The sequence below is a fragment of the Mirounga leonina genome, unplaced genomic scaffold, assembly GCF_011800145.1.
Source record: "Mirounga leonina isolate KUSES-001 unplaced genomic scaffold, KU_Mleo_1.0 Mir_91, whole genome shotgun sequence".
NCBI classification, from domain to species: domain Eukaryota; kingdom Metazoa; phylum Chordata; class Mammalia; order Carnivora; family Phocidae; genus Mirounga; species Mirounga leonina.
Window position 1 is genome coordinate 25,519,800 of NW_023270839.1, and position 17,972 is coordinate 25,537,771.

Genomic DNA, 17,972 nt, shown 5'->3' on the forward strand with positions numbered 1-17,972 from the left:
CAACAAAACTCAAAATCAACTTTATGATAATGTTTCATAATAGCAATGGATTAGTTACAGTTGTGGGTACTTTTGAAGTTCCTAAAATCTTGTCTTTTAGAAATTTATTCTATAAATTCAATTTATAGACAAAAAAATAATCCTTGCAGATAAATTCCAAGGTTTTTTCCTGCACAAGTATTTTGTCTATTTTCTGACTAGGCTACCCAATCTCTTGTATTGTAAGTAATCAATTATCTTAATTATTTATAATTGTTAATTAGTTTAAATTATTATTTTTTTAAGATTTATTTTTATTTATTTATTTGAGAGAGAGCATGAGCACAGGTGGGGGGAGGGGCAGAGGGAGAAGAAGAGAGAGAATCCACAAGCAGACTCCCTGGCTCCGGGCTTGATCCCAGTACCCTGAGATCATGACCTGAGCCAAAATCAAGAGTAGGCCACTTAACCGACTGAGCCACCCAGTCTCACATTATTTTGTGGCTAAAAGCAAATTTCAATCTTTGTAGATCTCCATTGATTATACAAAATGAGATACTACTTCTCTTACTGAAAGAGTTTAAGTATTCTCTAAAAACCTTTAAAAAATATAATTGATATGTCAATAATTAGAAAGTTGTTGCTCTTTTTAAAAATATACTAAATAAAAGAGAATACTTTGGTTAAATATTTTCAAAACATTTAAACTGAATTACAGTGTATGTTATGATATAAAGAATAATGAATGGAAGCTAAATGATTAACTCACTAACCTTGGATGTTGCTAGATAATTAGTTTAAATTATTAATTCATATTTTAACTAATTTTTATGGGGCTATTTAAGAAAAATTACCACTGATTGTAAAAAATATTCACTGCTATCCAGATCAATAAGACAATTCCTGTGATTATCCTTATTTTCTGCTTTATTTTTAAAAGGTTACTCTTGGGCGCCTGGGTGGCTCAGTTGGTTAAGCGACTGCCTTCGGCTCAGGTCATGATCCTGGAGTCCCTGGATCGAGTCCCGCATCGGGCTCCCTGCTCGGCGGGGAGTCTGCTTCTCCCTCTGACCCTCCCCCCTCTCATGCTCTCTCTCTCTCATTCTCGCTCTCTCAAATAAATAAATAAATCTTTAAAATAAATAAAAAAAAAATAAAAAAAAATAAAAGGCTACTCTTATATAATTAATACTGAACCATATCCTCTCATTTGGTGATATGAATACAAACATTATAAAGTATCCTACGAGTTTCCTGGGAAGTGTCAAAGCGCTCCCAGGCTTTGTCCAGGAGAGACAGTGTGTGTGTGTGTGTGTGTGTGTGTATCTGTTTCTCCTACACCACAGGTGGCTTGCAGGTGTAAGCCGTCCTTAGAGGAGAGACCGGCACATTGTACATGTCTCTGTGTCAGTGCTCTCAACCACGTTAGCCTGCCGAAAAGTTGAGAGTTCTCTTTGAATTATAACACCTATGATTAGTGAATCTATTCAGTGCATTTTCTGATCCTCCTCACCCACGTATTGAACCTTCTTAGAGTGCTATATTCTTTCCTTTTCTTTTTTCGAGACGAAGGGTGAAAAGTGATTTAAAAAATGAACCTGCATTTCAGCATCATGGTAAATGCTTATCTTTTCCTGATAAAGGGGCTATAGTTTCCTTTATCTTTGTCTTAATTAATATATCTTAAAGTCCTCTTGTTTTCTTTTACATCTCTTCTATTATTTCACAAATTTTGATCTTAAGTAAATTCATAGAGTTTGGGCATAATTATAACTAATATTTGTATAGCGTTGTACATTATTATTTTATGCTTTTAAAAAATGATCTTACACATTTTCAGGGGCCAAGACCAGGCTATGGCTCACAGTGCTTGAGGCTTATAGATGGTGGTGTGAGGGAGCTGATTCGTCTTGGCTCCTGAGAACCAACAGTATGCATCTTTTCCAGCTTCACATTTATCTCTTAAACCATGTTGGTAGCTTGATAAGGGTATGAAATTGGACATGTAGGAGTATTTACACCATGGAAATTGGCAAATACTACAAATCTTTTCTTCCAGAGAGTCAGTTGTTAAATATTTACCAGCACACCCACTGCACGTAGATGAAATTTCCCCAGCTATCACCCTCCTCCCTTGGCACCACACCTCACCCCTGCCTGCTTTGTCTCTACCAAGAACAGACTGCACGTCTTTTTAGTGCTGTGGCAACCTGTCCACAGAAAGTCAGACCAGAACATCACGTATCATGGAAGAGGCAGGCCCTGGGCTCTGAGGAGGGGAAGAAAAATGATATATTTTCTCTGGTACCTACTCAAGTTATTTATGAAGCTTCCAGGAAGGAAAAAAAAAGTCTGAAAAACTCAATGCCCTAGAAACAAATACTGTATACTTAATTATATCATGCATAACCAGTGATCCACACACAGATAACAATATGCTGAGACACACATACAGTCATGCTTATAGGAGGTGAAGTTTTTTTAGTGGAATGAAATACATTTTACTTGTTTCCGTGTGTGTTTGGTGTTTAAATATAATCTCTGACTGTACTGCAAACTCTGGAATACATGTACTCAAATTAACTCAAATTCTAAATCTATAATACCAGGATTCCTTTGTTTTCACTACTTACATTTTGACATTTCTTCGCAGTCCAAGCAATCATTACCAAATATTCGAGGTGGGAGTATTAGTGGATTCCAAAAATGTTCTGGCGACAGCCAAGTCATAAAATAAGTATTTTAACCCACACATATTGTATTCATTATATTCTAAAAAAATAGAACTATTGATAGCAGTCATGCATATTAATGATTAAACAATTCTGAAATCCCTCTTGCACTTGTAAAAACTGTAGAGCTTCTCTGTCTTGGCAATATGACTTTTCTGCCCTGAGAAGAGATACTATAGGTCAAAGCTGTGTGGTCTTTGTATGTGAAGCAAATATCAAAGAAGACAGTTGTTTGTTGTTGTTGTTTTTCATAATTTGTTTGGTTTTGTTCTTGTTTTTTCTTCCTTTTTTAAAGGATGACTTCCCAAACGAAATTCTATTATGTCAAAATCCAGGGTTGATAGCTGGCATCCCCGTAGACCACAAAGAAGGGATGCTGTTTAATCCAGCGAGGCCAGCCTTCCCCTGCACACATGTACTAGATACAGCTTTGGAAAATCGATTATTACTTTTCTTGTTCCTTAATCACATGTAAATCCACAAAAAAAGGATCCCATTATTTAAAATATCTTGTTGAAAATCCTTTCCAAAAAATGTATTTTGCAGGATGAATAGTAAACCCCTAATAGATATGTCTACTAAATTTAGGTGTTCTCAGATGAGGTTTCTTAATATCGGATTGTTCTGCAATCCTTTCTTTCCTCAGACTGGCTAGAGATAGAGCCTTTATCTAGAAATATTTTTAATCTTGCCCCACAATCCTCTTTTCTAGCATGGGTGAATATAGCTTACAACCTTCTCATCTTTCTGTTTTAACTTCGTGTCTCTTGATTCCTTGTGCATGATCCACTCTCAGTGGCACAGTAGAGGAAAGCATAGAGAAGGAAGGTAAGAGCAGGCATGGTGACTTTTACCTGGGCTTTTAATTTGCTCACAGATTCTATGACTGCTCTTTTTATTTCCTTCTCTTGTTTAATTTATTTTGCTTTCAATTAAGTTAAAACACTTTAAACTAATACTTTGGAAGATGAACAACTAAAATATCAGAATATGAAAGGAGCTTAGACTAGTAAAAACTGAAATGAACAAAGGGGTTGACTATCTGGAAGATTATTAATAAATGATAAGCTTGATTTTACATTCAAAATAAGTAATAGTATTTTCTTCCCTAGTCCTAACTTAGGCATTTATACAATTTTGGCATACTGGAACTGTGCTATGGTAGATGTGGCATTATCAGATGCTCTAAGGATCAGCAATACTTTCAGGTCTTTTAAGAGGTTGTGTTTTAAATCACTCAAATTAACCATTTATGCAAATATAGCTATAGCAAATATAGTCTATAAACCTATTTGAGGAAACAATATACTCATCTCATCACCCACAGCCCCATCACCCTTGCCTTGGAGCAGGTGTTCATCAGCTCTTTCCTAGACAGTCTTATCATCTCTTTGTTCTTGTCTCTTGCCAAGCCATCCCCCAGACTGCTGGTAGAAGCACCTTTCTAAACCTTTCAGTGGCTTCCCATCCTCTACAGGATAAATATCCAAACTCAACTAGCCACATAGGTTCTTCAGGATCCAGTCCCTGCCTATATTTCTTGTTTTCTCTCTTGGCAGTCCCTCTTGTGTATGTCCCAACCATAGCCAACTAACCCCAAATGCCACAAGTGTCCTATATTTCTGTGCCTTTCTCATACAGTTTCTTCTGCCTAATTTTCCCTGTCTCACTAGTATGTTGCTACAAAATATTCACAATGTTTATAGAATAGATGTTGTGGAAAGGCAAGAGTTTCTGTGAGAGGAAAATTTAACCTATTTACTAATACTCTTTTAGGAAATAAGCATGCAGACATCATTTTTCATCTTCAAAATTGTTTGATGTGGTTCGAGAAACAAGAAACTTTAAAAAAAAAAAGTCACTATATTATGATCCCAGGACAAAGCTGATCCTTTTCATTGGGGGAGTGAGATACTTATTAAAACCTGGCTTTGAATAGCTTGTGAACTTTTTCCACCCCAAATACCTCTTTTATAAAGAACACTTCTATTAGTATTATTGACTAATTACAGTGATAAGTCCAATGAGGAATGGGTTGGGCAGGTCATGACTTTCCAAGGATAGGTAGGAATTATCAGAAGTTCCATGTATAGTTTTAAAAAGTTCCAGTGATTCTGAAATCTTTTTCCCTGAAAGATGTTCTTTGCCCAACAATGCCTGCCCCCACCTCCAGCCCAGCTTATTCCGAGAATCACTGGTTGAAGAAAAAGGAACAAATTCAAAATAAGGAATTAATTTGAATATTTTGAATGAAAACATGTAACAGTAATATTCCTCAGGGATCAATAAAATGAGTCAACTTAGTCACCATTTCCTAACAGTGAGAATATACAGTGAAAATTCCAAGTTTGCAGATTATGCTAACATCTTTAAATTAGTGAAATAAGCTAACAATGCTAAAATGCTGGTAGACAGAACATATGTATATAGGTAAGCGGAAAACTGGCAGATGAGTTTGAGTGTAATATATTTTATAATAAAATTTAAACTATATTTATAAGATAAAGGGCTCTGAATAATAACTTCCTCACAAAAAAGGCACTAAGAAATCACTTTGGATGTTCCCCTAAAGATACTATCTTAATGTGCAATTGTAGCCAAAATACAAAGCAATGGGCATCATCAGGAAGAAAGTAAGACAGAAAACAGAACATATTATAATAGTTCTGTGTAAACAACATGATATGTCTACATCTGGAATACAGATGTCGTCCTCTTTCCTTAGCATTAATAAAGACTACCCAGTACAATGGAAACATCCTGGAATTAGAATGAATGAATAAGACATACATGACATAGACTAAAAAAATTGGGGATATGATCTAGAATAATAAATGTTTATTTAAGATGAACCATATTCAATGTTTATGAAATCATAATAATATGGATAAAAAGAACAGAGACTTGTTAGTCATCTCATGAAATATTAGGACTAGCATGCACTTAAAGTCTTAATGTGCTACAAGCAAGGCAGATAAATAGATGTGCTATATAACACAGCAAACAGAAAACATGAAAAAGTTGTAAGGCATAGAAGTATTGCATGCTAAAAATATAAATAGGTTGGAGCAAGGTTTGGCCAAAACTAAAAAGAAAAACCTACAACTGGTTAGAGAAGTAGAGATGTTTGGAGTTTGTCTTGTTCTGAGTTGGCATCATGAAATGTAATCTGAGATGAACTGTTGTTTGAATTAACCATGGAATTTTGTGCTTTTTAAAAAAGACTTTATTTTTTTAAGTAATCTCTACAACCAACATGGGGCTCAAACTCACAACCCCAAGATCAAGAGTCGCATGCTCCACCAACTGAGCCAACCAGGCACCCTAAGTGCTTTCTTATCTAATTAGATAAACTCCAAAAATGTAATGAAAATTAGAAGGAAATTTAACAAATACTTCTGGTTAATCTTTTTAGTTCTTCTGATGTTTAGTACGATTAGGAAACTCATTAATTCTTTAATCCTGGAATGATTACTAACTTTCATTTACTGATTTATGACACACTAGTTACTATGGGTTTATGTGTCCTTCTATCTACTTCAGCATTTAATGAAAGCCTTCCAGATACAAAACCCTATACCAAGTACTAGGGATTTGCAGACGTGTAAGACAGTATCCTCAAATGGCTTATAATTTAGATGGGAAAAAAAGGGCTAAACTTTTCAGTAACAATGGAAGAATAGAGGTGAATGCTAACTCATAGTTTAGCAGTGTGTTGTCCTTAAAGAGATGATGACAGATGGGAAAACTCTGCAAAACATTATGGAGAAACTTGAATTTCAGTTTGGCTTCGAAAGACAAGTGTCACTCAAGTAAATGGAAGTTGTTAAGATACTCACCCCCAAGGCTTACCTCAGACCTACTGGATCAGACTTTCTGCCAAGTAGAAATGAGCACTTGAAATTTTTAAAAGAATTCATCACATGAGTCCATTCAGCCAGTTTACATGAAGAAATGTTTGGGAAATACTGAAATAGAGATTCTATGTAATTACGGGGACTGGTGGGCGGAAGCAGGAAAAGTGCCTGGCAATTTGGGGGAGAAAGACAAGTAAATCAGTGGCTTTTGGGGCCTGCGGGTAATGCAAATTGTAGAGGAACAATGGGAGAAAACTGCAAAAGTAGACTGGATCAGATTTTGGAGGGTTCTGAATTCCAAGTACAAGAGGTTTTAATTTGTTTTGCCTTTTAATAGAGTGTACCATTGAAAGTTTTGGAGCAGAACAGTAACTTTTATAACGTGTTCCCTGGAGGCAAGAGTCTAGGCAAGAAACTGAAATAATAGTTGAGGTACAAATAATAAGACCTGGCCTAATGGGATGGCAATGGGAACAGAAGTGCTAGATACATATTTGGTAATATAGAAAGGGCAACTGGCAGGTTCTAGTAAGAGTTTGGGATGTCCAGATCTTCTTTTTAACATTTTAAATATCTTCCTCTGTAAACTCAGATGTTTTATTTCTTCCTCTTTTTCCTTTCACTTTAGTTTCTGTGAAAAATGTTATTACTCTGCATTAGAACGCATTGTTTAGACTGGTAGCAAAGAATGTGTGCCTAAAAATTCTTAAGAAAACCAATGGCCAAAATGGCTTTAAATCATGCTTTAATTTTTCAATGCTGATTACCAGCAAGATCTGAAACCAAAGTGTTTAGAATTATTTTATTGTCTGGGTGGCAAAACATTTAAATACAAGTTAAAGAGGGAAAGAGGAAAGATTATATTAAATATCTACCACACAGCAAAAATTCACAGGACATATTAATAGTTAGAATAGAGGGATGAAGTGGATGTGTGGTTTATCTTCTAAACTGGTGTCTTTGTAGATAAGATGAAGCCTAAATGTCTTGACTTCTAGAGCTAGGTGTAAGTAAAATGTTATGAAAGTTTCCATATCTTCTTATCTTCTTCCTTTTATGACCATTTTCCCCTTTCAGTTTCATTCTTGGTACCTTTGTGCTCATTACCTTCAGCAAAATCAAATTCTGCTTTCAGAGAAGATATAGTCACTTATACCACGGTATGGATACATTTATGTCTATATGTTACCTCTCCCAGGTATATTTGTATTCTGAACCTTATCTCTAATCTTATGTAATGAATATTCTGCTTTCCTATTGAAGATACTTTAGACTTTGGGAAAAGCTAGAAAATGGAGAGATTTTCTTGGTGCTAGGAAGAGATATTTTTTCTTACATATTCTGGGATTATATCATCTGCACCTGTTGTGATAATTTTGGAGACATTTTTAGAACATAGTAAAGTGTTGTATTTAGCAGATGTAAATGTTCTACTTGATCAGATAAAAAACTCTTTCTGAATAACAATTTAGAACCTACAGGGATTACAGGGCAAAGAGGATTTTTTCCTGTCTGATTCAGGGAGAAAACTGACCCCCTTGTGTTACAGAGAGGCCATAAATGATAAGGAAAAGGTCAGGAAATTGGCATAGAAATATAATTCTGTTCAATACAGTTCAACGATGTTCCCATGACATAGTTTAGTAATATGCCACTGGAATCATTCTATTTGTTGCACAACTGAATAGTTTGTTTCTAATTCTGGCATGGCTCTAACCATGCTGAAATAAGCTGTTGCAACTTAAATTCTTTCAAAAGAAAACGTTGCCATCACTGTACCACACACTAATGTACTTTCTAAAGATTTTTAAATGCTTTGTTTTCAAATAAATCTCTAAATGAATGAATGATTCTTTTTACTTAACCTGACAAAGTACTTAAATGGTTTTTTACATCATTACAGAATAGATATAGGATTGATAAGAACTATAACTGATTTACCACCCCCCCCCCCCCATGATAATGATGGTGTGGAATCAGTTCTCTTATGCAGGACATTTCAGTTATATTTGATACCAGCAATTGTGCAATCATGTGTAACTGTTTTGAGTTTCATGTTGGTTTGATGGGAATTATACTTCCTGGGTTTCGGTAATAATTTATCTACTTGGGTTTCTTTCTTGCTGGCTTTGATTTCATTAGTCTTCTAATTTCTTTTAGTGTAGTCCAAGGTTCTGTCTTAGATCTGTTATTTAACAGTTACAGGGCATGCTTTTTTAGGGTAGAGTGATCCAAAGATAAGATTAGCATTATCAACCAAATATATTAATTGTGTTATCTTACAATAGTGGGTTCTAGAGTTCATGGGAAAAGTAAGAGAACCTGGACCTGCTGGAGGTCTCTATCTCCACAAAGTCCTTTGTGTCACCTACTCCAAGTGAAAGATAATAAATAAATGTGAGGCAAGTGAACTCACTTCTTTCCCAATTCAAACACTGAATTATTGCCTCCAGGCAGCAAAGTCAGCATGTGCACAACATATCCACCTAACGGTCCTAATCTAACACTAGCCTGAAAAAAGAGATTTGTCTTCAATGTTAAGCAATCACTCTGCTTACTGCTTACGTGATGGAACAAATTTATTTTAACCTAAGATAATCTGGTGTTTGTTTCCCTATAACTTTTGAGGAAGTCAATTTTGAATTATATGCATATACTGCTAAAGGTTACCTCCTAATATTCTAGGTGGGCAACTTAAAATAAGATACTGGCAGCCACGTGATCTTATTAAGTAAATATATCTTACATAACTTTGACATTTTGATAAAACTTAGTTCATGATATAAGCTGTTTACAAGAAAACAAAGGACCCATAAACTATCTTAACAAGAAATTTAGGACTGAAACAAATTTAAAATAGTACCTGAGCATTCATTGTCTCATAAGCAATTTATCTACAATGGTCAATGTGAAACATGTATTATTCTGCTTTCAAACATATTTGCTTTAAAGAATCCTTTCTCAGTTAAAGGTAAATATGTCATTTATTTCACTGAGTACTGTCTATCTGTCTATACACAAAGCTGCTACTTCTTCCAGAAATACTCTTAAAATTAAATGGAAAATACAGGCCTGAAGAGGAGGCTAAGGGAAATTTTAACAGTTGCTTACAAGCACATGAAGGATGTGATGCTGATACATTCATGCAACATTCAACAAATCTCCACTATGAGCCAATTCCTTGCTAGGCTCAATTTAGAGACAAGCCCTGTCCTCTTGGAGCACTGTAACTGGTAACTAACTCTTCTTCATGTTCATTAAAGGAAGATGTAAGGAAAATAATTTACCTTGCAACAGAAACCAATGAGGTTAAATTTGTACTAACACAATGAAGAATTTATGAAGAAATTCATAAATTCAACTTATTTGCAATACCTTTAAAATTGAGTAAATGTATTTATTTAAGGACTTATGGAGTAGTTGGTTTTCAAAGATCTTATAAATGTAACATTGTATGAAGTCAATGTTTCCCTTTCCTTCAAGTCCCTTTTACTCCTGCTATTCTTGCTTTTGTTCAATATTATATTTTCCATTACATGAAAAGTAGAATACTGATGCGCAGGTTTAGGGTATCTCTCATACTCAGTTGTAATTAGTGAATAAAATCTGTAATGTTTGCTGGCTTTTCTTTTATGGACCAACTATCCACAAAATATAACTGTTGAATGATGGAAGTATTGTTAATTATATGTGGACATCCTCCCATTCAGGTCTAGTTATGACAGTATGTTCATACTTGTCCCACCTCCAAACCCTTTTCTCCTAGCCCCTGCTTGTCCATTGCCCACCAGATTTTTGTTGCATTTTGACACTAAGTAAGTGAAGAACATTGAAGGGTTTTTTTGTTTTATTTTTTTTTTAAGATTTATTTATTTATTTAGAGAGAGAGGGAGAGAGCAAGAGCGTGTGTGTGGGGGGGGGGGGAGGGAGCAGAAGGAGAGGGAGAGGATCCTCAAGCAGACTCCCCCACTAAGCACAGAGCACAACCCAGGGCTCCATCTCAGAACCTGAGATCATGACCTGAGCTGAAATCAGGAGTTGGCTGCTCAACTGACTGAGCTGCCCAGGTGCCCCAAGTGAAGAACATGTTAATTTTATTCCTCCACATATTGGGGTTAAGAATATAAAAAATCAGGGCACCTGGGTGGCTCAGTCAGTTAAGCATCTACCTTTAGCTCAGGTCATGATCTCAGGGTCCTGGGATTGAGCCCCACATCAGGCTCCTTGCTCAGCAGGGAGTCTGCTTCTCCCTCTGCCCCTCACCCTGCTCTTGTGCTCTCTCTCTCAAATAAATAAATAAAATCTTAAAAAAAAGAATATTAAAAAATATTTCCATTTTTAACAACCCAATTAAACAGTGGGCAAAATATACATAACAGATACCTTACCAAAGTAGATATACGGATGGCAAATAAGCACATGAAAAGATGCTCAATCTTTAAAGGTTCTGCCTCTAACTGGGATGAAGATAGACTTGAAAATGGCAAGGTTACTGAATGAGTAATATGTTTAATTGTTTGATGTACCTTAAAAATATCTTTCACAAGGAAATTAACAGATTTAAAAGTAGATTGCTTGGGAATGCATTAAGTAATGTTGGCAGAATTGGTATCCTATCAACCCTGACTTTCTAATCTGTTTTGTCCTATGTGCTGTGCCCTCTCTTACTCCAGAAAACACAAGAATGACTTTTGTTCAAGTACAGAGTGGGAAGTGATGTTTTTATATATCCAGAAAGATCTGTAGAAGAATGAACTATGTAAGCTTATGAAATCCTGCCCTTCATACTAAAAGCCAGGGAGTTGCTCAGATAATAGAATATGAAATATATAGCTTGCAGATATTAAGTTAGCTACCAAACTTACTGTACATGATTTTTTTTGGTCTACAATATATCTATTGCCTTATATAAGACAAATATAAGAGTTTGTATTTTTTGTAGATCTGAATTTATGTTTAAGAGAAGCTTCTGTGTATTAAGTGACAGTAAATTTGCTCCCTAAGATGTAAGACCTATTACATGGGTACATTAAGTTAACATAATGATTGTGGTAGCAGAATGATAGAGTTAAAAAAAATAAAAGAAAGGTCAGCTCACATAATAGAACATGAGAATGAAACAATATGTTAAGTAAATTGGCCATTTAGCCTTAATATTTTTGTCAATAATGTTGTCAACAATAGAATCAATTAATTACTTAGGATGTCACCCTTACAAACTAGGGAATATACACAAAATGACTTGCCTATTTTTTTCCTGTGGTTTAATCATTCATAAATTTATCTAAATATATTTGCCTATTTATTATTTAAATCTGTATCACACTTGCAACAAGTGAGGAATCTTGGTATAAATTGCTATTGCTTTTTAAAAAAATTCTCCAGCATCTACTTTCAGAATTTTAGGTGTTCCCCTAATGTACTTTAAAAATTCATGCTGGGGCACCTGGGTGGCTCAGTCAGTTATTTGACTTCCGTTCAGATCATGATCTCAGGATCCTGGGATAGAGCCCTGCTTTGGGCTCCATGCTCAGCAGGGAGTCTGCTTGTCCCTCTCCCTCTGCTCCTCCCCTCACTTGTGATCTCTCTCAAATAAATAAATAAAATCTTTAAAAATAATTAATGCTAATTCTTTGTTCCTATTACCAATAGCATTTATGATTTTAAGGCGTTTTAACTTTACTGTTTAAAAATTTTTTATTAAGAATTTATTTTTAGAGCAGCTTTAGGTTCATAGCAAAAATGAGGGGACAGTACAGAGTTTTTTTATATACTCCTACCCCCACATATGCATAGCCACACCCATTATCAACATCCCTTACCAGAGTGGTACATTTGCTACAATTAATAAACTTGCACTGACACATCATTATCACCCATAGTTTACGTTAAGGTTTACTCTTGATGTTGCAAATTCTATGGGTTTGGACATGTATCCATTATGTTTTCATACAGAGTATTTTTTACTGCCCTAAAACCCCTCTGTTCTTTGCCTGGTTAGCCCTTCCTCTTACATCCAACCCCTGGCAACCACTAATCTTTTTACTATCTCCATAGTTTTGCTTTTTCCAGAATGTCATATAGTTGGAATCATAGTGTGTAGCCTCTTCAGAGTGGCCTCTTTCACTTAGTAATATGCATTTTAGGTTCCCCCATGTCTTTTCATGAGTTGATGATGAAAAATTTTAATTGTTTCATCTCACAGAAATCCCCCATCCCAGTTCCTTGAATATTTCTTTTTCCTGAACATTTTGGGCTTTATATTTTAAAGTTTGAGAGGATATATATTAATATAGGTGAGTTAGCATGATAACTAAAAATTATTTTAAAGTTTTAAAATGAAAGGAGACAATGGTTTAATGGTTATTAGGCCAATTAGAACATTTAATTATGTCCTTGACCAAATATACTCTCTTGGGCACATTAAAACTAAGAATTGGTATAAGCAAATAATGATTTTTTAAAAAATGTTAAATGATTCTTATGATTTTCTGTCAAGCCTTTATTGTTGAATGGGAAATCATATATATATATATATATATATATATATATATATATATAATGGTGTGTGTGTATACATTGTATAATACATATTGTGCTATATATATATACCATCATGTAATATATATTACTTCCTAAAACTACCACATACAGATCAAACATTGAAATACATCCATATCCTTCATTAGAATCAATATTTAACAATTATTTAAAAATTTTATATATATTTTCTTTTGAAATTATTTGGCCTAGAGTAACTCATTGAATTTACTATTAGCTATAAATTTTCTGCAACTATTGTACATTCTCAGGAATCTTCCCCCAGAAATCTCCCATGAGAGGCAGCCAGCAGAATCCCTTTGACCCACATTTTCTTCCTTTATTCCATCCTCTAGCTGGAATCTGTGTTCTACCTTGTCTTATGAGAACAAAGTGATGGTGGAACAGTGAGCTGAATAGAGCCCGGAAACTCCCAAATGCTTTTGTGGAACAAAGTTGTCACTTCTCCCAATGTTTATTGGATGCAGAAACAAATGATTTTGTTTAAACCAAACCCAGTCTTAACTAAACTGAGGACTCAATTTCATTTTCCTGTCAGATGCATTCTTTATAAAATGCACACAAAAGTCTAGGAGCCCATTTTTTCAGTTATTCTAAAGCATCAATCAGAAAAGGCAAGTCCTGTTTTCAATACTATTGTTAATAGCCAGGTGTTTACTTTCATAGCTTTTTTTTTTCCCCCACTTCTAAAGTCATGAGATTAAAGTAGAAGAAGAAATGAAAACAACACCTGTGCTCTCATGTCTTTCATTTTCCTATTCAGAACTTCACTGTTGCTAGAGATCTGCCATCTCTTCTGGTGCAGCCATTCATTCCCACATGGGCCAGGATTCATTCAGCTTGATGAATCTGTCCTTCTTTGTGTCTTGATATACATGTCATGAATATCCAGCTCCTAGGAAGCTGTCTCAAACCTGTGTTTGACTGTGTTTGAACAGCATTAACTATTCATTTCTAAAGAAAATTGTTTATTGTCACTTAACTATGCTCAGCACTCTGCAGGTATGTTTTCTTCCTCTTCTACCCAATTTATTCCTTTTGCTATATTAATGATAGCTTGGATTTTCTAGACTCTTGAGTTGGGGCAGGGGTAGAGACAGACAATCTCAAGCAGACTCCACAATGAGTGTGGAGCCCAACTAGGGTTTCCATCCCATGACTCATGAGATCATGACCTGAGCAGAAACCAAGAGTCGGATGCTTAACCAACTGAGCCACCCAGTTGCCCCCATAATTTGGTTTTAAATTGTCTTTTCATGTATCAGAAAACTCACTATCTGTTTAAAATATTTAATCTTTTTTAAGGCAGTAGGTTCTGTTACCATCTTTAAAATTGCTTTAAATGAATTTTATTCAATTTCAGTAAATTTGAGAGATTTTCTGTTAGCAATAATTTTTAAGATAAAGTTTAAGAGAAAAGTAAAGATATTACCTTATTACATACTTTCATAGTATTATATAATGATTAAGAGTCAGACTGTCTGGGTTCAAATTTCACTTCTGCCATTTACCAGCTGAGAGAGTTTGGGCAAAATAAACTTCTCTGTGTGTGGGCTTCTTGATCTGTAAAATGGGAATAATTAGGGTACTTGCTTCATAGCCTTCATGATAAGTAGATGAGTTAATACATAGGAGCCTTGGAATAATTCTTAGAATGTGGTATGAGATCAATAAACATTAGCTGCTATCATGATGATGATGATTATAGTAAATTAGAAATGTAATTCTAGGGAAGAAAAAGCTAAATTCAAATACCTATTTCTTTGAATCCAGATATCTTTTCTATTAAAAAAAATCAATAGTTTGCACTTCCCATATTTAATAAGGTCTACTCTGGTGTTTGTATGTGTGTTATGGGTAGGTGGTCTCAGGCTGAATAAATAATCACATTAATAAGTTTTTAATAACTTCCAATTGAAAAAAAATAAGAACAAATGGTCATTCTTGGATAATCTGCAAAGCTAAGTGAATAACTGACTTATCTTTCTGTGATTTCCTGCAGATATCATGGAAATCAGGACAGTGGCAGTTGGAATTGTGGCAATCAAAGGGGTCGAAAGTGAATACTATCTTGCAATGAATAAGGAAGGAAAACTCTATGCAAAGGTACTGATAATTTTTTGAACTTATTTTTGTCAAAACATCTTGCCTTTTTTTTTTTTTTTTTGGAGGGGGACAGAAAGAGAAAAAGAGAGAGAGAGAGGGAGGAGGTAGGGGAGAGGCAGAGGGAGAGAGAGAGAGAGAATTCCAAGCATAGGCTCCTCACCCAGCACAGAGCCCAAAGCGGGCCTGATCCCACAACCCTGAGATCATGACCATGACCCTGAGCCTAAACCAAGAGTCTGACACTTAACCAAGCCACCCAGACACCCCAAAACATCTTGCCTTTCTGAAAAGTAAAGATGAAACTAATTTCTTTCCAATTATATAATTTAATGATTTCATTAAAACACTTTATATTCAAGCATTGAGAAAAACGTTTTCTGCAGGACCTTGGACAAATTGCTTAAGCTCTCTGGGCTTGGGTATTGTCACTTGCAAAATGAGGTGGATTAAACAAACTTGCAGTTCTGAAATTCCATATGCATTTTAGATACTTAAAATCTAAAATTTCCCTCTGAGAGTATTAAAGCTCTTTTTGTTAAATTTCACCCAGTCTGTACATTGCTGACCTGAAAATTCTTGGGAAAAAAATTCAGCTGTTTGTTTACCAACATCAATCTCACAATCATGGGCTTTGAACTGTGAACATTCATGTTGTTCCCACGTTATTACAATGTGAAATATGTAACAGTTCATCCCACCATAAAAAAATATAATCGACTTTCCCACAGCCCAGCACGATACCTGGCACAGGCTAATTACATAATAATATAGGTTTAACTGAATGAATGAATAGTTGGATGGATGAACAAATAAACTTAATTTTCTATCACAATTGCAGGCAGTGTAGTAGTAAATGAAGAAAAGTTGTGAAATACGTCCTTCCACTGAGGGAGGTAGATGCTCTGCTAATCATACCAAATCTCAGCAGTTAGGGAATGAGTGACTTGGGCATGGTAATATGAGAGCTGCTACTTAGAGTGAAATAGCTCCTAATACTAAAGAATAGTAGCAACCGATGGATAGTAGCAACCGATGGCCAAAAAGTTAGACATTTGAAAATATTTTGCATAACTAAATATGTATCATTTTATCTTTTTAAAAAATTTTAAGATGGCTATTTTTTTTTTGCAAATATGCTAACTTATATCTAACAAACTGCATTAGGCCCACTCAAAAAAAGAAAAGGTCATATATGTTTTAATTTTACTGAATATTACTGCTTACTCTTTGAGTCCCTCTAAAAATCATTTGGATAATATTGTTTGTTATTTTAACAGAAAGAATGCAATGAAGATTGCAACTTCAAAGAATTAATTCTGGAAAACCATTACAACACATATGCATCAGCTAAATGGACACACAGCGGAGGAGAAATGTTTGTTGCTTTAAATCAAAAGGGGGTTCCTGTAAGGGGGAAAAAAACAAAGAAAGAACAAAAAACAGCCCACTTTCTTCCTATGGCAATAACATAATCATATATGGTATATAAGAAACCAGTTCCAGCAGGGAGATTTCTTTAAGTGGACTGTTTTCTTTCTTTTTCTCTTTTCTTTTCTTTTCTTTTTTTTTTTTTTAAGTAACCAAGAAAGGCTGGAAAACTACTGAAAAACTGATCAAGCTGGACTTGCGCATGTATGTTTATTTTAAGAGACTGCATTAAAGAAAGATTTGAAAAATATGCACAAAAATCAGATTTAGTAACTAAAAGTTGTAAAAAATTGTAAAACTGGTTGTACAATCATGATGTTAGTAATAGTAATGTTTTTTCTTAAATTAATTTACCCTTAAGAGTATGTTAGATTTGATTATCTGATAATGATTATTTAAATATTCCTATCTGCTTATAAAATGGCTGCTATAATAATAATAATGCAGATGATGTTATATAAGATATGTCAGAACTAAAGGCTGCTGGAATGATTTGTCAGATAATCAAGCCAATACTAACTATGGAAGATGAGCAGTATTTGAAAGGCTTTTTAGTGAAAAATTAAAATCCACTTAAATTCTAATCAGAAAAGAAAGAATATTCTCAAAAATTCTACTATTGAATGGAATCAAAATGGTAGTTTTACAAAAGCATAATATTAGAAAATGCTTATACCTATTAACAAGAAGAAAATTCCTAATGCTGCTCAAACTGAAAGGGTATTGCTAAAAGGATGTTTTCAAAAATCTTGTATATAAAATAGCAATGATGATGATAATACTGTACTGTACTTCATCTCACTTGCCACAAAATAACATCTTATAATCCCTAAAAGTAAAATTGAGAAATCTTTAAGTTTTTTCCAAGTAACATAATCTATCTTTTGTATAATTCATATTTGGGAATATGACTTTTAATAATGTTCTTCCCGCAAATAATCATGCTTTTTTTCTGTGGTTACAGCATTAAACTCTATTTTAAGTTGTATTTGAACTTTATTGTTTTGTTATTTAAGTTTATGTTATTTATAAAAAAACAACCTTAATAAGCTGTATCTGTTTCATATGCTTTTAATTCTAAAGCAATAACAAAACCGTCTGGCTCAATGGCAAGTTCCCCCTCCCCTTCATGACCAATACCAAGTCTAGTACACAGCACTTGGGCCAGCAAATTCTGGATGGCAGACAAAAATGACAGCCTGCAGCAATTCTTACAATAGATGTCGCACAGGGAACAATACAAAATGTAAAACATGTTTTGCCACATATTGTTGTCAGTTAAATTGGATCATATAAGTAAAATCACTAC

At 34.6% G+C, this 17,972-nt stretch overlaps 2 protein-coding genes and 1 long non-coding RNA gene across 6 annotated transcripts in view; 2 read left to right on the forward strand and 1 right to left on the reverse strand.

Annotated features, from left to right (window-relative positions):
- The window catches only part of FGF7 (fibroblast growth factor 7), a 52,401-nt gene extending 34,744 nt beyond the window's left edge, over positions 1–17,657 (forward strand). For all 4 annotated transcript variants that reach the window (XM_034994682.1, XM_034994681.1, XM_034994685.1 and 1 more), the window contains exons 3-4: positions 15,132–15,235; positions 16,513–17,657. In XM_034994682.1, the coding sequence (XP_034850573.1) occupies positions 15,132–15,235; positions 16,513–16,707 (299 nt within the window). In that variant the 3' untranslated portion in view covers positions 16,708–17,657. The remainder of the gene's footprint in view (positions 1–15,131; positions 15,236–16,512) is intronic.
- Positions 1–17,972, reverse strand: part of FAM227B (family with sequence similarity 227 member B) — a 210,121-nt gene that overhangs the window by 109,267 nt on the left and 82,882 nt on the right. The window lies entirely within an intron of this gene.
- Positions 404–3,494, forward strand: LOC118003625. Its single transcript, XR_004677375.1, has 2 exons — positions 404–919; positions 1,150–3,494. It is a non-coding gene; the product is annotated as an uncharacterized LOC118003625 (long non-coding RNA).